The sequence below is a fragment of the Notolepis coatsorum genome, assembly GCF_963971535.1.
Source record: "Notolepis coatsorum genome assembly, chromosome: 7".
Lineage (NCBI taxonomy): Eukaryota > Metazoa > Chordata > Actinopteri > Aulopiformes > Paralepididae > Notolepis > Notolepis coatsorum.
Window position 1 is genome coordinate 5,370,196 of NC_140171.1, and position 26,879 is coordinate 5,397,074.

Genomic DNA, 26,879 nt, shown 5'->3' on the forward strand with positions numbered 1-26,879 from the left:
AGGTGTGTCTGATTGCACTGAAACAGTGTGTGTCAGTGGGGCTTGATTACTCCAGCTGCGAAAAACAATAATCACCGGTGGTTATCGAAAAATTATTCACCGCTGTCGGGGCCTATTGACCAATCACAATCAAGCATTTCGGCGAATGTTAAAACGCCATGTAATAAAGTATTATAATATATGACGTCATAAAAATTTAAATAAAACACTGATTTATTCAGATTAATCACTTTATTCAAATTGAGGATTTAGTTTGAGGATATTTATAAAAAAGAAAAAAAAAATTAAGTGGATTACGTCATAAATGACAACAGACATTCGAAGCTTCGTTCGAATACTTCAATAGAAGCTTCGAATGTTAAAAAATGACATTCTGTACAGCCCTAGTTATATGCAACAGGTTGGACTCCACTGTAAGAATAGAAATGCAGCAAAGGAAAATGTGAATGAAAAGGTCTTTATTTACTCTGGCAGTAGAAACGACGTCACGCTCAACCAGCAGCATACAAATTCAATTGTTTTATTCACAGATTTTCACGTGTAAAAACAATAATCCTAACCAAAACCAGTGTTCTGTACAGCCGTCGTAGAGCAGTCCATAGTTTCCGCCATTGTCCCGTTATGCAGCGGTTCTCAACAGGGGTTCCGCGGCACACCAGGGGTGCCGCGAGATGCCTGATGGGAATGTTTCTTTAAAAATATAGAATGACAACTATTTAACTAAACAAATAGTCTATCTAGTGCTTCATGTGTATACAATAATTGCCTAATCTAATAACATGACCTAAAAAAGAAATCGATCAAAATGTCTTCACACGTTTCGTAAAGTTATTATAGAAACTTCACCAACTTAATGTCCGTGGCAGGCGTCATTACTTTTACCAACGCATTTCCAGAGCAGTCGCATTCGTGTGACGTCACATCACGGGTCCTATCTCCGTTACAGAGCCGGCTCTGGTCCGTTATCAAGGAAATGCAAATCGTCGTCATGATAATAATCACTAAATGCATTCAGTGCTGGATCTAATCAAATGGATTTATCGAGACACGTTATGGAAAGTTCAAGACCGGACCACACAGCTTCTTCCGACGGCAAAACTCGCAAAACAAGTGAGTATCAACCGCTGTTATGATTATTTATGATACAAAATGTGAATGAATGAAAACTGTATTTAACAGATAAACAGTAAAAGGCACTCTGCAGATTACATTTATATATAGCTGTTTTATACGTCAACATTGTATTGCTGACCATCAACACTTAAGGTGTTGATACCATTCAGCGCCACATATTGTGTGAAGCTGGATTTTCATCCATGACAGCTCTGAAAACCAAATATAGGGCCAAGTTGAGCCTTGAGGATGACATGCGAGTTGCCTTGTCATCGATCTCCCCACGTATTGACCGTATCATTAGCCAGAAGCAGCAGCAGACCTCACACTGAGCTAGAAATGTCCACAAGTGCTTATTTTCTGTATTTATTTACAATTTGAGACATTTTGAGAAATGGTCACACTAGTTATCTTTTTTGGAAAACAGTGCAGCTGCAATAGATAGCACTTTATTGATATTTTTCTGTATTTTAAAAAGAAATACATGATTTTCTGTTTGAGAAATGGTCACACTAGTTATTTGTATAGAAAACAGTGCAGCTGCAACAGATAGCACTTTATTGATATTTTTCTGTATTTAAAAAAAAATACATGATTTTCTGTTTGAGAAATGGTCACACTGTTATTTTTATGGAAAACAGTGCAGCTGCAACAGATAGCACGTTAGTGATCCTTTTCTGTATTTAAAAAAAAATACATGATTTTCTGTTTGAGAAATGGTCACACTATTGCTATATTTATTTATACATTTAGACCTGAAACGCCTGCTAATAATGCATTATATAGCCTGCATATACACACAAATGTGTTTCCCGGTTTCAATGGGTTAAATAAACGTTATTTTGAAAGCAAGCACTTTTGTCATGGAATATTTTTTTGGACACGGGTGCCTTGGCAGCAAAAAGGTTGAGAACCCCTGCCGTTATGAACCGTTGCAGTGGCGACAATAACATTAGATCATTTCCTGTTGCAATGCTAATGCAACGCCTCGGGACAGGAAATACATCTGGGTCCAAAAACTGTTCCAACAGAACACCAGTGAAAAGCATCTACAAATCAGACCTACACTATCCTGGGTTTCTTCCGGGCTTGGAACTGCTCCGTTTTGTTCTTGATGGACTTGATGAGCATAGACAGACCGGGGTCCATGGTCTTCTTGGTGTTCGAGGCGTCCTCCGCGGCGGCGTCCTCCACTTCCTGCCGCTTCGCTCCCACTTCCTGTGTGGGCGTGGCCTCCTCCTCCTCCCGGCGGCGCTGCTTCTCGGCCAGGATGCTCTGGGTGGCTCGGGTCTTCTTGTAGTTGGGGTCGGAGGGGTCCAGGTTGTACAGGTGGGACGTGAACACGGCCTGGAAACGCGGGTCTTTCACATCCACCTGGAGGTGAGAAGGAAGGCGGAAGGAATGTTGTCAAGATGTAGTCGAGTATACGATTTCATTTTTACAGGGTTCCTGCCGGTTCCGACGAGGTCAAAGGTGCTGCAGGTAACATTCAGCCACTAGATGCAGCAGGTCATTTATCCAATCGGGTGCAACACACCAGCCTTAACTACCATCTGTCCTCCACCCTGTTGTATTATTATTATTATTATTATTATTATTATTATTATTATTATTATTATTATTATTATTATTATTATTATTATTATTATTATTATTATTATTATTATTATTATTATTATTATTATTATTATTATTATTATTATTATTATTATTATTATTATTATTATTATTATTATTATAATAATAATTTATCTTTATCAACATACATTTCGGACCCGCCAACATTTAATTTTTTTTAGATTTTTCTTTTTTGGGGTGGTGGGGGGGAGCAATCATTTTATTCCGCACCTTTCTAAAAGCTCTGTGGATGTATTACTTAAAAATGGAGATGTTATATCTATAGCACCTTTAAGACCACTTTGAATATAAATTAATACCTATTTCATGGCCATACTGGCAAAAAAGTATGAAGGAAAATGACTATGAAAGAAGTCTATATGAATTGTTGGAGGAACTGATGAGACTATTATCATACTGCTTACTTTACAGCCTGGACATTTACCACCAAACACATTTAAACAAGATACAGAGAAGTTATCACAACATAGAAGTAACATCCTAATACAATAAATATTTAATACCTATCTAAATTATATTTAAGACTAAACCCTTGTGTCTGAAAACGAAAGTGTTACACTCTTACCATTAGGGGACTAAATTGTCCTCTTCAATAATAATTAAATAATTAAAGTACAGTTAAAAACTAAAAAGTTAATAAAATCCAAGATAATTCAAAGATACACACCTTTGCCACATATATTGGCTACAAGCAAAGTTATCAAAAAAAAATAAGAATCGCTTATTAGAATCGCACAATTTTGTCCTTATCAGGACACCATAACCCACGGGAACATGCTGATAGATATCTGGTTAGCTTACGTTCTGATGCAGAGGGAATAGCGATGTTTTATATCAAAAGTGTCCGCACACTGTTAGACTTGCTGCCTCCCACTATGTTTCATTAAGAGATGGACGTTTCTTTCGATCACATCAGGATAAACGATGACCCTTATGTGATGGCCGAACCACAGATCTCTCAATAAAACACAGTGAATGAATGAATGATCATTACATTTTATATAGTGGTTTTTTCTAGACACTCAAAAGCGTGATGGTCGAAGATCTCGATGAAACACACAGTGGGAGAAAGTCCAACAGGACTCTTATTCAAGTTCAAGTTCCTTTTATTGCCACACGGCCATGTTGATGCTGATGTTTGTCCTGCGATCACCAGAGTGGATGTGCTATAGATAACATTTTCTTAAGTCTTAAATTTTACTTGCAAGAACCCTGATATTGACGGGGGGGGGGGGGGGGGGGGGGTTACCAAGTTCTATTTTGCCAGGTGACCCCATTTTGAGGTTGGGTATATTCCGATGACCCCAGAATTTGGGCAAAAGAAAAGGCTAAAATGTTCCATCTCATGTACTAATCTTTACAGAGTACAGAGTACAATTCAAGCCTTTTTACTTATTATTATTATTATTATTATTATTATTATTATTATTATTTTATTAAAATTTTTAGTTTTTTGGTTGGTTTCTTTTTTCTATTAATTTCTTATTTGTTTGCTGTTATTATTGTTGTTGTTGTTTGTTGTTTTTCTTGTGTGTGTGTGTGTGTGGGGACGGGTAGGGATGGATGTTGGATGTGTGCCGGTCCGGGATCTATGCTGGTGCTCGCCCCTTTGTTTGTGTTTTTGTCTCTTGTTTTTTGTATGGGTGATGGGTACAAAAAAAAAAAAAAAAAAAAAAGTATCAAGATTTGGAATATGCGTATGTACATTTGTGTGGGTATGTACGTATGTAAGTATGGACAGGTGCAGTTGTGTATGTGTATGTGGGTACACTTACTATACCTAAATGTAAAATGTTTTTCATTGACACAATAAAGTATAAAAAAAAAAATCTTTACAGAGTACAGTAACCTCTGCTTCATGGTTTGGTGGAGGTTTTTCATTTCGAAATTACAAAATCGGATACTTTTGGTTCTAAAAGTCACAACTAAAACCAAATAAACATGTTTTATTTAAATCTTTCTTTGAGCCGCTACACTAAAACCAGACGAGCAGCAGAGAGCGCCGAGCTCCTGTCCGTTTCTCCTCACCTGGAAGTCGTCCTCCTCCTCCACGGCCTTGTTCGTCTTCAGAAGCTTCTTCCGCTTCTTCTTGCTCAGATTCTCGTGCTCCACGATCTTGTCGTAGTTGAAGTGTTGGTGTTTGCTGCCGTCGTCGTCGTCCATCAGCAGTGCCATCTCCGCCTGGGGATAAACACTGCAACGATGAACACGTAGGGCTGGGCGATAATATGGCCCAACAATAAAATCTCAGATTTGTTCACACCACATCCGATTTGAATCTATTTTTTTCTCTTAAAAACTAGAAACGCCAAGGAAATCATTCAAATAAAAGCTTTGTTTTTATTTGACACAAAGATTATCAAACCAAGATGAATTTCCTTATTGGGATTGAAGTGCAAACCTAACTTTGACCAATCTTCACTTAAAAAAATAAAATAAATATATATATATATTAGGGATGTCCGATATTATCGGCCTACCGATATTATCGGCCGATATCGGCATTAAAATGTGATATCGGAAAATATCGGTATCGGTTTTCAATTTTTTTTTTATTTTTTTTTTACATTTCTATAGAAATTATGTCCAATATTATCGGCCTACCGATATTATCGGCCGATATCGGCATTAAAATGTGATATCGGTTGATATCGGTATCGGAAATTAAGAGTTGGACAATATCGGTATATCGGTATCGGTAAAAAAGCCAATATCGAGCATCCATAATATATATATAAGGTTACTCTTGATAAAAAATTAATGTATTAATAGTGCAATAACTGGCTTTTTCACCAAACTTCACTTAAAACAAATAAAAGGTGCCTCTTGATCATCAAACAAGAATGAATTTCCCTATTGGGATTAATAAAGTGCAAATTTAACTTTCACCAAACACCACTTTTTGTGTGTGAAAATCGTCCTAAATCATTAATCGATAAAATCGATTAATCGCCCAGCCCTATGAACAAGCTATTCATCTCCGCCTGCGGACAAACACTGCAACGATGAACAAGCTATTCCTCGCTTTGTTCCCAAGAGGTTCCAAGTATCACTTCAATTATTACAATTCCTATTTCTACACATATAAATGCCAGAGACCGAGCATTCTAGTAGGTTCTGTGTACTGTTCAACAACAATTCAACAAGTCTCTTGACATTTTTAGAGACGGATGCGCTAAACTAGCCTAGCAAACAACACTAACTGTTGGCTTCTTGTACAGAAATAGATCCAGCCTTTCCGTGATTAGTAGAAAGAGGATTGTTGAAGTTGTTTTCTTATCAATTTTTGGACTGTGGTGATGTGATATAATAGGCATGCTGCAGCTTCAACTCTTAAAACCTCTGGACTGTCTAACATTCCTCAGATGTATTACTGGTGATGACAGATATGGTACTCGGTCACCACTGTGGTTCGGAACATAATATATAAATGGGAGAAAATATTACGTCAGGCTTGAAGATCATGCTCCTGGGAGACATGACACCTACTTTGGAGTTCCACAAGGGAGCCCTCCTTGGTCCACTATTATTCTGGCTATACATGCTGCCTTACTACACATACTTGGGGACATCATTAGAGAACACAATGTGGGTTTCCATAGCTACACAGATGACACACAATTGTACATCTCTGCTGAACCTGCTGATCCTTTGAAATTAAATGAAAAAAAAACAACAACACTCCAAGTCTTCGTATATATATATTGCAAACTTCATTTAAAAATACAACCTTTCGTTTCTCCAACTCCTCTTCCTCTTCGGGAGTTCTCTCTTCCTCCTTTTGTTTTTTCTTCCCCTTCCCCTTCTTCTTGATATTTGCTGGTTTGGAAAAACAGAGGAATTAAGGAAGAGCGCGGGGTGAGACGGCTTGCTGCGACCGCAGACCCCACAAGTGAGCAGGAAGACCCTGCGAGGTGACGGGACCTTCAGGAAGACCCTGTGAGGTGACAGGACCTTCAGGAAGACCCTGCGAGGTGACAGGACCTTCACGCCCACGAGCTACAGAGCACCGAGAACAACAACACGTGTGTATCTAAAATAAGGAGAAGACGGGAAACGTCTCGGCTCACCTGTAGCACAGAGCTCTTCGGAGAAGAAGGGGTCGTTTAAGTCGATGTCTGGGGGAAGCTCGTCGTCGCTCGGGGGGTCGGACTCAGCAGACGTCTGAAGGAAGGAAAACCAGATCTTTTACTAGTTGGAATAGAATACAAGGAAATGCTAATTAAATAAAGAAATCTCCATTTGTCTACGCTTGCCGTGCACTCGGTCAGATGAACGACACCACTGCTTGTCGACTGCTGCGTGGGACTCGATACTAGAGTCACCATATTGTAGGGCTGACCCCTATTAATCGATTAGTCGACTAATCGGTCGAAAGGAGCCGTAGTCTAATGGCCAACCTCTTAATCGAATATAATTTAAAAAATAATAATAATTATCATTCTTTCCAAAAGAAAAGAGGCCTAGAAGCGTGGCTAACGCTAATGGCACGCATACCAGAGGCTAACTGCCTACGAAAACAGGCACAGAGGCACTGAAAGAGGATTTCACCTGTCTAATGAACACACTAGACTAGACAAATATCAACATGTATCCATCAGTGGACCAATTGCATGCTTTTGCAGAGGACAAGAAGCCTTCAGTCGACTCCTTCAGACATTAAGCACCCCCACAGCCCAAATGGAATGATAAAAAAAAAAAAAAAAATCTGAATAGTCGACTAACGGCAAATTTTGGACAATCCTAGTCGACCATCCAAATCCTTAGTCGGGGACAGCCCTACCATATTGTAATATCACGATATTGTGATTTATATCGCAATTTATTCACGTTTTTCAACTACAAATCACGTCCCCAATGGAAAACGTTGTTAACGTCTGCAATAAAAATATATAAACATCATCCGTTTTATCTAATAAGATGACGTTTTTCAGTTTGTTCACCTCATTCCAATCATTTCTATTGCAGTAAAAATGGAATTGTCAAAAGATTTAAAATATTTTTTAAATATCGATACTTGCCATTACTGTATCTATATAATATCGGCACACAAAATATCGCAATATATGGCTGTATCCATTTTTTTCCCCACCCCTACTGCTGCGGTTATATCCCTTGCCCACGCTTGGGAGGTAGAGCAGTCGTCTGGTAATCCGGAGGTTCCCGGTTCGATTCCCACTCCTCCCAGTACTGGGCAGTGTGTCGAAGTGTCCTTGCATGGTCGCCTCAGGCCATCGGTGTGTGATTGTGTGAGCGAATGGGTAAAATGTGAGGAACAAATTGTAAAGCGCTTTGGATAAATGCAGCCATTTTACCTTGTCGGCTGCATGTGGGCCGAAGGCGCGGACTGACGCGTAAAAAAAACACAAAGTACCTGTTTTCGTTGAGCTTCTCTCTTCTGCTTCTTCTTGTCCGTCTTCTTCTCCAGGAACTGCTCCCACGGCGAGGGCTTGTCCTTGCCCTCCAGCTTCTTCTTCACCAGCTGCTCCGTGGTCTCCTTCAGCCCTGGGAGCACGTGACGTCGGCAGGTTACACTTTAACCCTTTCACTGCCACACAACAGCCGGTTAACCCTTTCACTGTGACAATACAGAAGGTTAGCCCTTTACTATCACACAACCGACGGCGATGCTCCATCATTAGCATCATTAGCTCCGCATTTGCGGAGCTAATGATGCTAATGATGGAGCATCGCCGTCGGTTGTGTGATAGTAAAGGGCTAACCTTCTGTCGTGTGACAGTGAAAGGGTTAACAGAGAGGAGGAGCAACCCCTCCCACTAGGGCTGCACGATTCTTGCAAAAAATGTGAATCACGATTTTTCTCTCTAAGAATTGAGATCACGATTATCTCACACGTCATCATTTAAAAAAGTTGAGTAAAAAGAAAAGTACAATTTCTTTTTGTAAAAAAAAAAATCATTTAAAGGGGAACTATCTTATAAATGGCCTTTTCCAGTGGTTAGCATTGTTTTCTAGCAATGTGGGGTTGTACCACAACACTGACTCTAGATGTGAAATTCTCATTCAGTCCCATTCCTCCAGTTCAGTTGATACAAGATCCTCCCCCCCAGTGAACTAAGCCATTCAGAATTGCCTCGCTAGCCTACGTAGTAATGCCGATTTGCATACCTCAGCTCCTTCTGCGGTTGTAGCCACCGCCCACAATCAACAATTCGAGGAAGTCAGTGTAACATTAAAGTTATGACCAAAACGGAGTGAGTGGAAATAATGCTCAATCTCTCTCTCTCTCTCTAATAGTGAAAGAAATAGCTAAATAGTTCCCCTTTAAAAAAAAACGTCATAATTTAGAAATGAGATCGCATAGGTCTATGAGTCTATGAATTTTCTAGGGATGCACCGAATGGGAAATTCTTGGCCGAAACCGATACCGAAAATAGGAAACAGTTGGCCGAAAACCGAATGCCGAAAGGCCGAAAATGATTAATATAAATATATATATAATGTATTTCTTTCTTTTTTTCAGCTACCTGATTATGGCGAAAGACATGATTATGGCAAAACTTACCGGTAACTTAAATAATATTAATAATCACTATTATGGGCCCATAAAACATTTATTCAGCGCTTTTGAATGCATACATTAATTCCAGACTGACTGCTGAAAGATTGTACAATTTAAAAATGTTCTCTTTGCATACAATAAAATGTACATTAAAGTCAAGTGCATTTTCTTTTCTCTGTAGGATAACTACAACAAAGTGCATTCAGAACAAAGCCAAGGTGCTTTAAAACTGCATAAAGATCTGCATAAAGACACACACACGAGAGGGAGAATAGCTTATAGCAGACTTAATGATGTTACTGTAGTGGCTACTGTCATAATTCACGGCGTTCTAGCCTACATGGAAGGCCTGTTGTATTTACTACATCTCCCGTGACTCTTAGCGGGGGATGACGTAGCTTACGAGAGACGGGTCAAAGAGGAATGGAAGCATTGTTAGCTAGCTTAACGCTGACGTTAGTTAAAAAGGTTTTAACCGAGGCGGCTACGTGGTGCAGTGGGCAAGGCGTTCACCACGAATACTGGAGACTGGGCTCAAACAGATCATCTCCCTGTTCGAGCCCAGCGCTCCACATTGCTTTCAGTTTAGCTGGTCGTCCGCACTAATACACATTGGCCGTATTAGGGGGAGGGAAACTGATGGGTGGGGATCGGGCGTTGTGGACAGCGACTCCTACAGGTCGGTTGGTGCGCCTGCGCAGTAGAATCAGGAAGCGACGGGGGCGGGCCCCTCCAAAGCCCAGACCCCTGACGCTGAAAGATCGAGCCGCGCAGGTGGAAAGATGCGACTGCTGTTACCTCGAGTATCGGAGGGGACTCGTGCTATGTATGACTTAGTCCACATTGCAGCCGGCTTGTGGGAGGCATGAAACAGCGTTCAAAGACAGGAGAGGGTTGAATTGGACGATATACGAAAATTGGGACGAGAGAAAAAATTTAAAATGGGAGAAAAAGTGAAAAAAAAAGAAAAAAAAAAGGTTTTAACCGCGACGGGCATATAGTAATGGCGAGGATATAAAGCATGTTAAAGACGCATTTATTGGATGCGTTGCTCGCAGAGTTTACATAGAAACAGCGCGACTCCCAAGAGGAGTTAGTCATCACAGGCTGCAGAACGCAGGAAGAGCTGCCAAGCTGCTCGCGTTATACGTTGCGCATGCTATGTCTGTAGCCGCTTTTGATTACGTCATCACAACAACACTTTAGGTTACGAACTTTACGTAACCCTGTTCTTTGACATTCTGTGATATATTTTCGGTGCTAAAAGCCTCCCACCCACTATAGGAGGAGCCTGGCTGAGCTCCACCCATCATGGACAACCCCTTCCACCCACTGCACACGGACTTGGCTGATAGAAGGAGCACATTCAGACTCCCAAGATGCAACACTGAACGGCACAGGAAGTCCTTCATTCCGACAGCCATCAGACTATATAACGCATCACTGTGCCTCACTGAGTACAGAGGGACAGTACACACTCTGGCATATCTCCCTGGACTTTTTACATCGACATTTGAAATGTATTACTGTACATTTGACTGTATGAATGTATATCCCCTGACTGTACTTTTATTCTTATCCTAATAATCCTCGGGATCAATAAATATTCTATTCTATTCTAACGCAGACTTAACAACACGCCCGCCCATATCGAACGTGGCCTCGGACGTAACGGTGGATTTCTCAACAGACCTGGCACCCATGTGATCTCCATCTCCATGTCCTTGTCCTTGTCTTTGTCCTTGTTCTTGTCCTGGATGCTCTTCAGGATGTCCCTGTACTTGGAGATCTGCTCTGTGCTCTTCTTCTTCTTCTCCTTCTTCGTCTCCTTGGGCTTCTTCTTCACTTCCTCCACTGCAGCCTCCTCGGCCTGTGGAGCTGGGAAACCAAGCGGCAGACGCACCAGGTCACCAGTGTTTTCTTTTAATTTTTTTAACTTGTTGTTATTTTACTTGTTTCAAGCACATATTTGCTTATTATCTTTGTTTAATATTTCCATTATTTGTATAATTATTATTATATTAAGTTGTATTTCTTATTTTTGTCAGACCATTTAATAAAGTGGGAATGGGATTCGAAAAAATTTATATAAGTTTACTGCAGAGCAGAGGGACTGAGAGACCCATGTTACTGACCAGACACTCTATATCAGTGATGGCTGTCTTGAGTGTAGAGCTATTATTTTAACACGTATACCACTTATTTTAACAAAGGAAATACCACTTACAGCACATTTAATTAATTTAAAAAAAGTTTGCGGGACCAAAAATGAATGTTGTTTACATGATGCATGTATCCCATCTACTTCCCATTTCCCCCCATGTGGACCTGATTGGATAAATGACATGCTGGTGCTCTAGTGCGACATCTAGTGGCTGAATGTTATATACGTACGTATAGCACCTTTACATTTTAAATTCATTTAGCTGATGCTTTTATCCAAACTGACTTACAATTCTGTACGACAAGTCAGCAGGAAGGGTACGACTCTTTCAGCTGAGTAACAGTGTTCATCAAACAGTGTTGAAACGCGGGTGCTGCAGTGATGAGTGCATAGTAGTAGAGACATAATTAGTATAGTAAGTGGTAATATAGGCAAGGAAGATTAATTAGTGGAAGAGTGCATGATAGAAGACAGTAAGAGGATTAGTAGTTAATCTTTTTATTGATTTAATTTAAAAAAAATCATTTCAGATATTGATTGAAGAAGTGTGTTTTAGGAGGCGACAGTGAAAGGTTGGTCATGTTTTGGCTGTCCTAACTGTGGTGGGAAGTTCGTTCCACCATTGTGGAGCAAGGACCGAGAATAGCGGCACCGTTAACATGTATTAAATTAAATCTAGAACAGCGGTTCTCAAACTACAGGTCGCGACCCAAAGTGGGGTAGCGGGTAGGTGACAGTGCATTGGCAACAAAAAAATATAAAATTAAATTGCCTTTTTTGGCAGAGAAATGTGCTGATAATGAGCTCCGTTAGTGGCACTCCAGGATAATCAGCGGAGATTTTGTTCACTACGCATGACGCAGCAGGCCACCGTCTGAGCAGGAAGCACTCAATGACCTTTCGTGTGATGAGATACTGAAAGTAAAGTTCACTGGACAGGCCCAGGTGGACAGGTAATAAAATTGTCTAATAAATATGCATGATCAAGTTCAACAACATGTACTTTTATTTTTATATTCCTTATTTCCATGTTGAAATGACGCAATACATTAAGTGTGGTGTCCCCAACAGAAATCCTAAATAGAATGGGGTCGTGGTATAAAAAAAAACTGATCTAGAACAATGCGTTTCCCTTTCCATAATGAGTGAAAACAAAACAGAAATGGTGGTAATATAAATACGTATATATGATTGATTGCTATTTAAAATGTTTGTGTCTTACATACAGATGTACATAAACAATAAGTATATAGTATACTTAACTCATTGACTGCCAGCTATTAGATGGGGCCGGTCATAGCAATGCCACGCTTTAAAAGATAGGAGTGCGTCACCTTGTTTGTAGAGCTATAACTATATTCTATATTATAGCTATGGATACAATACTATGGCCCATTTGACATCACCTATCTATCGTTCAATATGTTAAAAAGAAGAATTTTTCCATCGATACGTTCCCGTCTTATACCGTGGTGAATATAAGTATGGTTATAACGTGGTCTGGGGTAATTCCCGAAGGGCTGAGTAATAGCCTTATACATCAATTCTACTATAAACTTTGCCGTTTCTTGCCTGTACACGCTACTATTCCCAAATCAAATCTATGTCATAGGTATTATGTTTCATCATGAATGTATGAAAGGGGGGGGGGGGGTCGTTTTTTTTTATGCTTTGATCGTCATTAACGGCATACGTTGTGGAGTAACGTTACACATACATGTTGCGATTGAGGTGAAGACATGGTTGGATCAACACAGGATTGATATCATATAGCCCTTACCTTCACTAGGATGTACCCCAAAAAGAATATTCCAATTATGTGATCGCAATTCCAAGTATTGGTGTCGATCGTGTCGCCAACATAATCCACCACACATCATGCATCTGGAGCATTTGACGCTTCTCAATCCGATCGTTATAACCGCTCTGCTCGCCCGACAAAGAAAAGTGAGCCCGGAGACATTTGGCCGTTACACAGGCCAAGATACAAGGTTACAAAGGGTGCTCAATACCGCCGTCTAGCTGGATGCGGCTGGTATTGCACTTTGGCGATCTCCCTATGGTAACACCAAGGTCCGTGGATGAATAATGAATAAAAATATTGAATAAAAGAATAAACGACCAAAACCCGAGATATCTCAGGTCTGGCAGTCAACGCATGTCGAGTTAACCACGACTTATCTCGGGTTTGGCAATTAATGTGTTAACAATAAGTATATAGACCATATAAATAATACATTTTTCTATTTTCTATTGTCTTGTGATCCCAATGGCATTGTTTTTTTTTATGTATTTTATTATAATTTGTTTGATTTAATTGAAATCGTCATGTCTTATTGTTATTGTATTGTGTCTTTGTTACATGTAAAATTAATTAAAATGTGAGCAAAAAAAGATATAATATAATATGTCACGACCGGCTCCCTTCCTACCGTCGGGCGTCTCTTCGTCCTCTCCCTGCTCCGGAAACACAAACCCCCCGTCGACGCCGTCGTCTTCCTCGCTGGAGGAGGCCAGGTAGGCGTTGAAGTCCATCTGCAGGATCTCGTCCTTGTTAAACTTCTTGCTCATGGCCGTCACGCGGTCGTGGTCCGTCTCGTCCCAAGTCACCTCCACCTGGTGTTAAAAGGTTTAAGTTTAAAGTTTATTTGCAAAAGGGACAGTGCTTATTAAATCAACATTTAAAAAATGTAAATACGCCAGAAGGCTAGATTTCATCTGGAGTCCCTGGCCAAGATGTTAAAAAGGGCATCAACCTAAAGTGATAAAAAAAAAAAAGGTTATCACACACATAACATACATCAAATAGGCCTACATAAAATACAATTGATCATCAGAATATACAAATTTTTAACAGAAATACACATATAAAACAGAATAAAGCTGAATTGCATACACACAGTTAATGAATTTAGCTGTGGGTGCATCTCTGGTGTTCTTTGAGCCAGATTTTAACATTTTTTTTTTTAATTGTTCAAGCGTGTTACAGGTCCAGATATGTGTCGGCATAGTGTTCCAGTACTGTGTGGCTCTAACAGAGAATGCGGAAAAAAACAGAAGACAAGTCACCTCTACCTGGTAGGGCTGACCCCTATTAGTCGATTAGTCGACTAATCGGTCGAAAGGAGCCGTAGTCGACTAGCCAACCTCTTAGTCGAATACAAAAAAAATAAAAATAATATAATATAATTCTTAAAAAAAAAAAAAAAAGATTATCATTCTTTCCAAAAGAAAAAGAGGCCTAGAAGTGTGGCTAACGGTAATGGCACGCATACCAGAGGCTAACTGCCTAAGAAAACAGGCACAGAGGCACTGAAAGAGGATTTCACCCGTCTAATGAACACACTAGACTAGACAAATATCAAGATGTATCCATCAGTGGACCAATTGCATGCTTTTGCAGAGGACAAGAAGCCTTCAGTCGACTCCTTCAGACATTAACACTTTGACTGCCGGGAGCCGTCTTTAGACGTCTTTGCTGGCCATGCTAAAGTTGCCGGGGGACGCTGTACGTCGTCTTTATATCAATATTTCAAAAATCTGCGATCGGATTCATAATGTCCCTCCGCTGGCCTGAGATACACCAGCAGGACCCACTGAGCTCTCTGGCGGTTCAGGAGCGCCATCTGGTGGCCGATCGCGCAACCGCTTAACAGGAAGCGCAGTAGAGGTTGTGCTAGATGTCCGTATTGCTTCCGGCCACTCGGGATAGGTTCCGGCACTCTAGCTCGTCACACTACATAGCGATCGATTGCCAATAACTCGATAAACAACATGATTTGGACGTATATACCATTATACAAGCTGGAGATGGACCGGGTAATAATATATCCCATAATGATAAAATGTCTACTCGACGATGATCGCCCAACGGCGCGCGGAGACTGGGGTGAGTTTCAGCGTGTAACGTTACCGTCTTCGATAATAACTGATATTATCAACATTTGACCCACATTAGATGATTGTTATACAACGGCATGCAAATTTCTCGATTCTGATTGGCCATTCACACGTCTTTATTGGCAACAATCCACGGTCCTGGGCTCAGGACCCGCCCACAACCAAATCACATAACCCTCCCCGGCTCACTCCGGGAGAAAACAAGATCGCGGACAACAAATGGTTATGTTGAAAGCACCATAACGACTAAATATGAAGCGATTCTGTCAAGGGGAATGTGTTAGTCCTTTAAACAATGTTGGATGATGTAATTGATGGGTCTTGACTCAATCTAGAACAAAAGAAAAATCGCGGATTGATTGATAGATTAATTGATTGATTTAAATTTCTTCCTTCCTACTTTCTACTGACTGCAGCGTTCTCTCTCAGGACGCTGGCGTACCCACAAACACACACACACACACATACACACACACACACACACACACACACACACACGCACACACACACTGTGACACACACACACACACACACACACGCACACACACACACACACACACTCCTGTCTGCAACAGCGGGGGAGTCAGACTGAGAGAGAAGCAGCGCTGTTTTAAGTGAGCATGGTCTATTGAATTGATTGATTGGTTGATTGCTAATTTTATTACTGTACCCCTGGTTTCCAACTGGTTAAGTTTAGGCTAAAAGAAATAAATAAAAAAATAGGGCGAAGAAAACGTTTTTTTCCTATAGGGCAAAGAAAACGTTTTAATTTGTTTTACCTACTTTATATTCTGCATCTGGTAATAAAATTTTCAATCAATCATTCCAATAATACACAGTTGGATGTGTTAGTTGGTTGGATGCACTTCAAGCTGCTTCCACATGAGGCAACTTCTCTCAATCATTCCAATAATACACAGTTGGATGTGTTAGTTTGGTTGGATGCACTTCAAGCTGCTTCCACATGGAGTTGTGGGAACTACTTTTTCTGGCGGATGGTTTTTTCAATAAATCTTCGATTAATGTGTGTTTATTGTATAGAAATAAGGTTGGATGAATCTGGCAGTTGTATAAAAGCTTTACACCACGTGCAGTCGTGATTTGTGACCAATAAACCATGCCTAGGGGGGTCTAACGACCCTCGGCTGCGCCTCGGGCCTAACAACCACCCCTAGGCATGGTTTATTGGTCACAAACCACTCCTGCGTGTGATGTAATGCTTAAGTATAACGCTGCCCACGGAATTATAAACGCCCCCTCGCCCATCCGGTCAACATCAGATGACGTGTAGTAACTTCTAGAAGTACGTCTAGTTGGAATTTTTTATATCGCGGTGATTGCCATCAAACTGTATTTCATCATCAATATAATGCATTTGGGGCTATATATCACGTTCTGGAGAAAGCTGCAGAAAGAGATGAAAACATACTTATACATTAGACCATACTTTACTATGAATATGTGAATGAAAAAGTTTAACGTTGCTACACAATGAACAATACATATAGGACTTTGAATGGGCCCTAATAATGGCAATGTAGCAATAGAATTTAAAAAGTTATAGCCCTGCAAAGAAGGGGACTTTCTCCATAGACAAATAGCGCTGGCAATCTATGGTATATCATTAATTTAACCTTAGGCAACCAAAGTGTTAAGCACCCCCCACAGCCCAAATGGAATGATAAAACATTTTAAATAACAAAAATAAATATTACAAATAGTATATATATATATTTAATTTTTTTTAGTCTACCAATAGTCGACTAACGGCAAATTTTGGCCAATCATAGTCGACCATCCAAATCTTTAGTCGGGGACAGCCCTACTACCTGGTGTTAAAACAGACAAGTCACCTCTACCTGAAAAAGTATACCTTTACAGAAAGCAACACCCCTCCTTTAGGCAGTAGTTAGTGAACTAGTACCTTTACAGAAAGCACCACCCCTCCCTTAGGCTGTAGTTAGTGAACTAGTACCTTTACAGAAAGCACCACCCCTCCTTTAGGCTGTAGTTAGTGAACTAGTACCTTTACAGAAAGCACCACTCCTCCTTTAGGCTGTAGTTAGTGAACTAGTACCTTTACAGAAAGCACCACCCCTCCTTTAGGCTGTAGTTAGTGAACTAGTACCTTTACAGAAAGCACCACTCCTCCTTTAGGCTGTAGTTAGTGAACTAGTACCTTTACAGAAAGCACCACTCCTCCTTTAGGCTGTAGTTAGTGAACTAGAACCTTTACAGAAAGCACCACCCCTCCTTTAGGCTGTAGTTAGTGAACTAGTACCTTTACAGAAAGCACAACTCCTCCTTTAGGCTTGAAGGATATATTTTTTTGGATCTACTTTTTTCTGTGATTTTTCTCCCCATCCCAATTTACCTCTCGTGCCAATTCTCCCCTCCCCTCCCCTGATCGTTGCTCGCATATGCCCCCCACTGGCCGGTTGTAGGGAGGATAGAAGCCTTGCATCACATGTCCCCTCCGATACATGTGGAGGCAGCAGCCGGTCACATCTTTTCACCTGCCAGCGCGGACTCTCATTTGGCGAGGAGTAACGTGTGGGAGGCTCACACTGCCCCCGCCATTTTTCCTGACTTTGCTGTGCAGGCGCCCCCAACCGACCTGTAGGAGTCGCTGTTCACAATGACCAGACTACCACCCTTCGACTTCCCACCCGCTAACTCTTGCCAATTGAGTTAGTATGACGGCCGGCCCAAGGCCGGAGGCAAACGCCGGCAGCCGGATTCGAACCCGGTGTCTCTTGCGTTGGTGACGAGCGCAGTGTCAGCTGCGCCACCCAGCCGCCCCCTTATGTATGTACCTTATATATGTGACAAAATACCAACTTGAACTTGAAAGCTTGAACTTGTCCGACAGGACGGCGGTCCGTACCGTGGACAGGGCGGCAGCGTGGGAGGTGAAGATCTTCGGGGTGTACGCAGACAGGTCCACGTCCGTAGCCACGTCTTTGGGCTCGTCGTCAAACGTGACGTCGTCAGGAATGAACCTGTTCCACAGAGGAGGACATTGGTCACGATTCTCAAGTGGAGGACATATTGAATAAGGTTGGCCGCTGGGATTCTACAAAAATGTATCCATCTATTATTAGTGTGTCCTGGGGAAAGCTGGACTCTCCCGTATTAGTTTAAATGCATTAGTGCTGGCGCGCCCCTTGAGCAAGGCACTTAACCCCCCTACTCCTCCTGTGAAGCTAGTCGGTGGTCAACAGTAGAAGACTGTTGGTTAGCTTGGGTTAGCTCTATACTGGGTTAGCTCTATACTGGGTTAGCTCTATACTGGGTTAGCTGAGCTCTATACTGGGTTAGCTTGGGTTAGCTCTATACTGGGTTAGCTCTATACTGGGTTAGCTCTATACTGGGTTAGCTTGGGTTAGCTCTATACTGGGTTAGCTCCCACGCGCAAATGTGTATGAATGCAAAGCAGGGCGTTACTGAAAAAGAGCAAAAGTGCTCAACAAATCTACCCCGACAAGATAAATAACAAATCTACCCCGACAAGATAAATAACAAATCTACCCCGACAAGATAAATAATAAATCTACCCCGACAAGATAAATAACAAATCTACTGACAAGATAAATAACAAATCTACCCCGACAAGATAAATAACAAATCTACCCCGACAAGATAAATAACAAATCTACCCCGACAAGATAAATAATAAATCTACCCCGACAAGATAAATAACAAATCTACTGACAAGATAAATAACAAATCTACCCCGACAAGATAAATATCAAATCTACTGACAAGATAAATAACAAATCTACTCTGACAAGATAAATAACACATCTACTCTGACAAGATAAATAACACATCTACTCTGACAAGATAAATAACACATCTACTCTGACAAGATAAATAACACATATACTCTGACAAGATAAATAACAAATCTACCCCGACAAGATAAATAACAAATCTACCCCGACAAGATAAATAACAAATCTACTGACAAGATAAATAACAAATCTACTGACAAGATAAATAACAAATCTACTGACAAGATAAATAACACATCTACTTTGACAAGAACACATCTACTCTGACAAGATAAATAACAAATCTACTTTGACAAGATAAATAACAAATCTACTCTGACAAGATAAATAACAAATCTACCCCGACAAGATAAATAACAAATCTACCCCGACAAGATAAATAACAAATCTACTCTGACAAGATAAATAACAAATCTACCCCGACAAGATAAATAACAAATCTACTGACAAGATAAATAACAAATCTACTCCGACAAGATAAATAACAAATCTACCCCGACAAGATAAATAACAAATCTACCCCGACAAGATAAATAACAAATCTACCCCGACAAGATAAATAACAAATCTACTTTGACAAGATAAATAACAAATCTACTCTGACAAGATAAATAACACATCTACTCTGACAAGATAAATAACAAATCTACCCCGACAAGATAAATAACAAATCTACCCCGACAAGATAAATAACAAATCTACTCTGACAAGTTAAATAACAAATCTACCCCGACAAGATAAATAACAAATCTACCCCGACAAGATAAATAACAAATCTACTCTGACAAGATAAATAACAAATCTACCCCGACAAGATAAATAACAAATCTACCCTGACAAGATAAATAACAAATCTACTCTGACAAGATAAATAACACATCTACTCTGACAAGATAAATAACACATCTACTCTGACAAGATAAATAACAAATCTACTCCGACAAGATAAATAACAAATCTACTGACAAGATAAATAACAAATCTACTGACAAGATAAATAACAAATCTACTCTGACAAGATAAATAACAAATCTACTTCGACAAGATAAATAACAAATCTACTCCGACAAGATAAATAACAAATCTACTTTGACAAGATAAATAACAAATCTACCCCGACAAGATAAATAACACATCTACTCTGACAAGATAAATAACAAATCTACTCTGACAAGATAAATAACAAATCTACTGACAAGATAAATAACAAATCTACTCCGACAAGATAAATAACAAATCTACCCCGACAAGATAAATAACACATCTACTCCGACAAGATAAATAACACATCTACTCTGACAAGGTAAATAAAGATGTTTTTTTAAACGCCAGCTGTGTTGTGGTCCGGTCTCACCGCAGGTCCATGACGGAGCAGCTGCTCTCGTACTCGAAGCCGTCACACTCTTCGTAGATCTTCACAGCCGTGTCTCTGGAGTCACACTCCACTATGGCGTAGTAGTACTTCAGCCGCTTGAACTGGTAGTCGCGCATCTTCTCCCTGTAAACCCTGCGGAGAGAGAACGACAACGTCACTCTATACAGCAGTGACGTGAGGAGGGTCTCACTCTACAGCAGTGATGTGAGGAGGGTCTCACTCCAGAGCAGCTCTAGTAAACGGCACCTCTCCTCCTTGGTGTCTTGGTCGGGGTCGTCCGGCAGCGCCAGCAGCTCCACGGGACACCGAGTCTCTTCCGCCACGAGACGCTCCTTCCCGAACTCCGACGGGTAGATCTGGACAGGGAGGAGGGGGGGGGAAATGTCTTTTATAAATAAATAAAGTCAGCACAACTTGTAAATGGTGAATGGCTGCATTTATATAAACAGCTTTTTATCCAAAGCGCTTTACAATTTTGTCCCTCACTTTTCACCCGGTTCACTCACACAGTCAGTCACACACCCTGCACATCGGGAGCAGTTAGGGGTTAAGTCAAGTGTCTTGCTCAAGGACACTTGGACTCGCTGCCCGGGAGGAGCGGGAATCGAACCCGGGAACCTTCCGATTACCAGACGACCGCTCGACCTCCTGAGCCAATAATTATTATTATTGTTGGTCTATGTTCCCATATCGTTAACCTTTTCAGTACTGACCAAAATATGCACTCAGATCTGCTTTACACCAATGAAGAGTGGTATGGTGCCAGGCTGTAGTTACTAGTTAGTGAAGTTAGAACCTTTACAGAAAGCACCACTCCTCCTTTAGGCTGTAGTTAGTGAACTAGTACCTTTACAGAAAGCACAACTCCAACTTTAGGCTGTAGTTAGTGAACTAGTACCTTTACAGAGAGCACCACTCCAACTTTAGGCTTGAAGGAGTTGACCAACGCCAACAGGTCCCTGGCTTTCATTCTGTCCCAGTCCATATTACACACAGCCAGTCTAGCAGAAACCTGTTGGAAATAAAAAGACAAACTTAGTGTTTCCCCCGGCATTCTAGTAGTCAGTGTTTCCCCCCGGCATTCTAGTAGTCAGTGTCTAGTAGTCAGGGAAGACCTACTTCCTGACCCTGAAGAGAGTGCCCTCACCTCGTCGTTCCGCAGTGCGTCCTTGCAGAGGTCTCCCCAGTCGTGCTCAATCTCCTCTTCCTCTCGCCGCAGGAAGACGCCAACCTCGTCTTCGTCGGAGCTGGTCTCCACGTTGCCCATGCCCCTGGCCAGGTCTGGGTCGCTGTCGCCATCTTCTTCTTCCTCCTCCGACGATGACAACTCCGAACCAGACTCTGCGTTGGATCCGCTTTCCAGCACACTGTCTGCATCTCTGTCTTTGTCATCATCACCCTCTTCACTGCCATCTTTAAAACTGCCTCGCATGTCCACATCTTCCTCATCAATGCTTTGCTGCTCCTCCTCTTCCTCCTCCTCCTCCTCCTCCTCATCAGCTATGAAAAAGTAAGTCCATCATTAGAGCTGTGAATCTTCACTGGCCTCACAATTCGATTCAGCTGTCCATGATTCGATTCGATTCGATTCTATGATGCAGCTCAATAATATATTACATCCTCAATTTTATAATCTATGTTACTGCACATGGCTACTTTTTCATCAATTAATACAAGCAGTCAAATAAATTAACTTTTATTTACTTAAATCAGAATGTCAAAATAAATGTCTTAGTGTTGCATGATACAGATACTAGAAAGGTATCTCGATACCCAGCTGTTATTAGTATCAATACTTTTAGAATAGCCTGATGCTGTATTTTCTATGAGTTGAGTGGATGCATGACCAGAACACTAGCTTTAATATTACAATAATAATAATAATATATTTGATTTGTAGGGCGCTTTATAGTTGTGGAGCAAATTCCAAAGCACTACATTGTAAAAGAACATAAAAGCGAGCAACATAAAAGCTTTTTAAATGTTTAATAATCGATTATGTTCCATCACTGCATCGATGCTGAATCGTCAACGTGCGCATCGCGATGCATCTTAGAATCGAAACATTTCCACACCCCTATCCATCATCTGCACGGGGCTGTAGTGATTAGTTGTTCCGTGTGCCGCAAGTATGTCAAAAGGAAAAAACAGAAACAACACGTTTGTCCTCGGTAGTAAATCAATGAGATTGTGGACTCTGATGAGGACATGATTGAGGAGGTTTAAGTTAGGTTTGTGACAAAACCATCACATTTTATTAATATGTTCTGTTAAATCCTGCAAAGAGGGTAGAGAGTGAGGAGTCTGATGATGTCTAACATTAGGTTACAATTTAAGATTAATATTGACTTTACATGTATTGATTAATCAATCATCAATCAATATATTAAAATAGTCTCCTTCAAATTTTACTCTGGCCTCTTATTTAAGTGTGTATTCTTCAACGTAATACCTTATCTACTTGAAATGTAGTGACATTTTTATATATATATATATATATATATATATATATATATATGTAATGTGACACAAAAATGCGTTTTGCTTTTTTGGCCGGTATGAGTCAAAAAGTGAATTTCGGGCCCTGCTGACTCACCCTTTCCACCGACTGGGACCGCTCCCACCGGCCGCTCTCCTCCGAGTTTCCCGTCGTTGCTCTGCACAGCTTCTCTCTTCTTCTTCTGCGGCTCCTCGACCACAACCTTGTCCCCTCCTACCAGCTTCTCTTTCCCCTTCTTCTTCTTCTTCTTCTTCTTCTTCTCTGCCACCTTCTTGCCCTTCGCTGTGTCCTCCTTCTCCTTCTCCTCCTCCTCCCCGGAGTCGGAGAGGTTGTAGAAGCGTTTGAGGTCCTCCTTGGTGGTGTGGTGGATGGGACGCCCGCGCTTGTCCACAGTGTACTTCACCTTGAAGCGTTCGTCGTGAAACATGGACTGGAAGCGCTTGTCGATCTTGATCTTGTGCTCCTTCTCGGGCATTTCCCAGAAGCGCGGGTCCTTCCTCACCTTGAGGAAGCGGTTGTCGCCGCCCCCGCCGCCACCCTGGTTGTTCTGGGAGGACATGGCGGCTGAAGTCCAGCAGAAGATCACCTGAGAAGAGAACGAGACTGTTGGCAAAAACGAAAGACCAACGGATGGGCAATGTACCCAGGTGTGGGGGGTAGGGTTGGGTACCGAACTGAACTCTGTACTTTTACGGATACCGACTGAATTACATCGGTACTACTACAGAGTACAGATTCACACTAGATCAATCAGTACTAGGGCTGCAACTAATGACTATTTTGGTAGTCTACTAATCTGTCGATAATTTTTTCGATTAGTCGACTAATCGGAAAAACAATTATATAAAAAAAATATATATATTATTATAATTTTTTATTTTTTTTTGCACTACCTATCTTTGTGAATGTGGCTTCTCAGCTCTGGTCCAGCTGAAGACAGAGCAGAGGAACAGATTGGACATTGAGCATGACCTCAGAGTTGCTTTGAGACTCTTGTCAGGACCAAACAACATCCCCAGTTATCCCATTAGTTCCCCCAAACTTACTGTCGGTCTGTTATGTTAAGCTAAGAAGTCTTCAGCTGGACCAGAGCTGAGAAGCCACTTTCACAAAGATAGGTAGTGCAAAAAAAAAAAAAAAAAAAAAAAAATGACTAATCGACGCAACAATTTCTCGTCGACGATTTTTCATAATCGACGATGTCGACTAATCGTTGCAGCCCTAATCAGTACCAAGGTTCGGTATCTTTACATGTTTGGTATGTATAGTAGTAAGAGTGTAATATACTAGACAAGAGGGAGCCTTTTCCACAAATATATTACATTACTGTCCCGTCTCTTGGGTCTTTGGAAAGACCAGGCGAGGTCGGAGCGAGGAGTTTGATCATTACGGCCAGATAATGTTGATATTTATTAAACATTTACAAACATAATACGTGATCATGCGATTTATTTTGTGTGGTGTGTTACCACCACACAAAATAACAACGTTGAAATTGAGATGTTTGGACTTATTTTTTATGACTTAAAAAAAAAGTGTTATTACGGAGAGAGTTGAGTACAGAGAAAAGGTACCGTCGGCTACCGATACTGAACTCCAGGAACTGGTATCGGTTCAAATATGAACGGAAAACAGTACTATATATATCTGTATGTCATGTATGTCCCTATGTCATAAATGTCATGATGTCATGCATGTTGTGTACTATGTCATAAATGTCACTATGAATTGAAAATGGGGGACCCTGATGTAAACAAGACAAAGGTCTTTCTCTGGTCTGCATCCCCTTAACAATTGTGTGTATTGAGCTGTACTGTATTGTACCCATTCTGCAATCTGTTAAATAAAGTTTTCATTCATTCATTCATTCATTCAAACATGCATTATTAACATGTTATTCTATCAGTTTGGGAAATGTATTTGTGGTGGTCCTAAAAGTGAAGTCCAACTCGCGGCAGCCAAGTATGGAATAGGAGGGCTTTGGTGATCAACAGCAGAGGACCGTACAGGAACACCTTTACCAGGCACTACAACATAGACTACCCAGAGTAAGACACTGGAGCACTCATTACATTAGACTCAAATGTATTGTCATCATCATACAGCACAAGTACAGTACAACGAAAATAAGTTTGGCATCCAACAAGAGTGCAAATGTAACGGTACAGTGCAGTAGTAATATACAATGTACACAGGTGATTAAACTGGGTATAAAATATATAAAGAGTCTTGCTTTGGGTAGTGCCCGGGTAAAAGTGTATTTGTCGTGGGTCTGTTTGATGTTGTGGTGGACCTACGTCTAAGTTCCCTGCTTTGTCTTGCTTTTTTGTATTTGTATAATTTTTTTTTTAACGTATACACTCAAAACACACATACAAGCCAAGGCTTATCATTTTACATTCATAAAATGCAACGGTTGTTTGAGGCACAACAGCCAAGCAACATCAGGGCTGTCTGTAATACAGTAATACACGAGACCCTCTTCTTGGACCAAGTAAGGTTGTCGATAATCCAATGTACAGTTACCCCCCCCCCCCCAACCACCTCCAATGTACAGTTACCCCCCCCCCCCCCACCTCCTCCAATGTACAGTTTCTTCGTCAAATGTATATACTCTCTTCTTCTTTTTGTATCACAAACAGTACTGTATTTGTAAATCTGGTATGTCATAAATGTATAGATGCAGCAGTACTGTCTATCTGTATGTCATGTATGTCATATTATGTTATGATGAATTGAAAATGGGGGACCCTGATATAAACAAGACGAAAGTCTTTCTCTGGTCTGCATCCCCTTAACAATTGTGTGTATTGAGCCGTACTGTATTGTACCCATTCTGCAATCTGTTAATAACATTTTCAATCAATCAATCAGTCAGTTATCCAACCAACTGCATCCAACTGGTGCGTCTCTACACAGTAGGAAGCGGGACTGCTGTTGCTATTCCCAATTCTGACACTCTCATACATTCAGCAAGGCCTGGATGTTAGTGGTTAGTGCTACTATACGCGCTGTTGTTATCATCATTATCGCTAGATTTACAAGCTAAAACCAATTAAACTGTTAGCTTAGCATCGAGAGGATATTATAGCTGCATATTTGCAAAAGTACTAGGGCCACACACCGGTTAAAAGCTGAACTGTAACGTTCACACACACCTTCAAAATGAATAATATGCTGGAATTGACTCAAGAGTATGGTTGTTATTATTATTACATACCAAAACAAGCGGGTTGGGGAAACTGAACACAGATCAGACAGTATCCACGTGTTTACCAAAGAGGTGTGTTTACCCAAAATACATCACTTCACTTCCGGGATTTCGTTGACCCGCCCCTTTCCCCCCATAGTAGTGGAAGCGAAGTGGCACAAATCAAAACGCGGAAGCAGTATTCACAATCATTTGATTTTCTTATGGTTGGAAATACGTGTTAACTTATTTTTTATTTTTTTGCCGTTACACACACCTTCTCGCTCAACAATAAATATACATTATTATACATTTATAATAATAAAAACAACCACATTTTTTCAACCTAGTAGTTCCACATTTTCTCACGTGCACTGGCAAAATCCACCCCCACGTTTTCCCGTCGTCTTTTGGGGCATTCGGTCGGTCCTCGTCAAATCGGACATTTATCATTTGGCGATGAATGAATGAATGAATGAATGAAAACTTTATTTAACAGATTGCAGAATGGGTACAATACAGTGCGGCTCAATACACACAATTGTTAAGGGGATGCAGATCAGAAACTGGCCCCTGTAAATGTCCTAACCCAACCCCCTCCAATGTACAGTAAATTACCTAGTATGGTTTTGTTAATATTCCAATGTACAGTTTTGCTTGTACAGTTGTACAGTGTTTC

At 40.8% G+C, this 26,879-nt stretch overlaps 2 protein-coding genes across 2 annotated transcripts in view; one reads left to right on the top strand and one right to left on the bottom strand.

The window, feature by feature from the left end:
• Positions 1 to 26,879, top strand: part of LOC311232594 (tripartite motif-containing protein 14-like) — a gene marked incomplete at both ends in the record, with an annotated part of 407,443 nt that overhangs the window by 76,990 nt on the left and 303,574 nt on the right. The gene's annotated exons all lie outside the window — the stretch shown is intronic.
• On the bottom strand, positions 413 to 26,319 carry esf1 (ESF1, nucleolar pre-rRNA processing protein, homolog). The gene is made up of 14 exons (XM_084318073.1): positions 26,231 to 26,319; positions 23,107 to 23,596; positions 21,658 to 22,010; positions 21,409 to 21,522; positions 20,757 to 20,866; positions 20,490 to 20,642; positions 18,226 to 18,340; positions 13,871 to 14,054; positions 10,967 to 11,152; positions 8,126 to 8,256; positions 6,822 to 6,915; positions 6,482 to 6,570; positions 4,780 to 4,932; positions 413 to 2,487 (listed from the first exon to the last, which is right to left on the bottom strand). The coding sequence occupies exons 2-14, from the start codon at positions 23,567 to 23,569 to the stop codon at positions 2,176 to 2,178; spliced, it is 2,457 nt and encodes an 818-aa protein (XP_084174199.1). The 5' UTR covers positions 23,570 to 23,596; positions 26,231 to 26,319; the 3' UTR covers positions 413 to 2,175.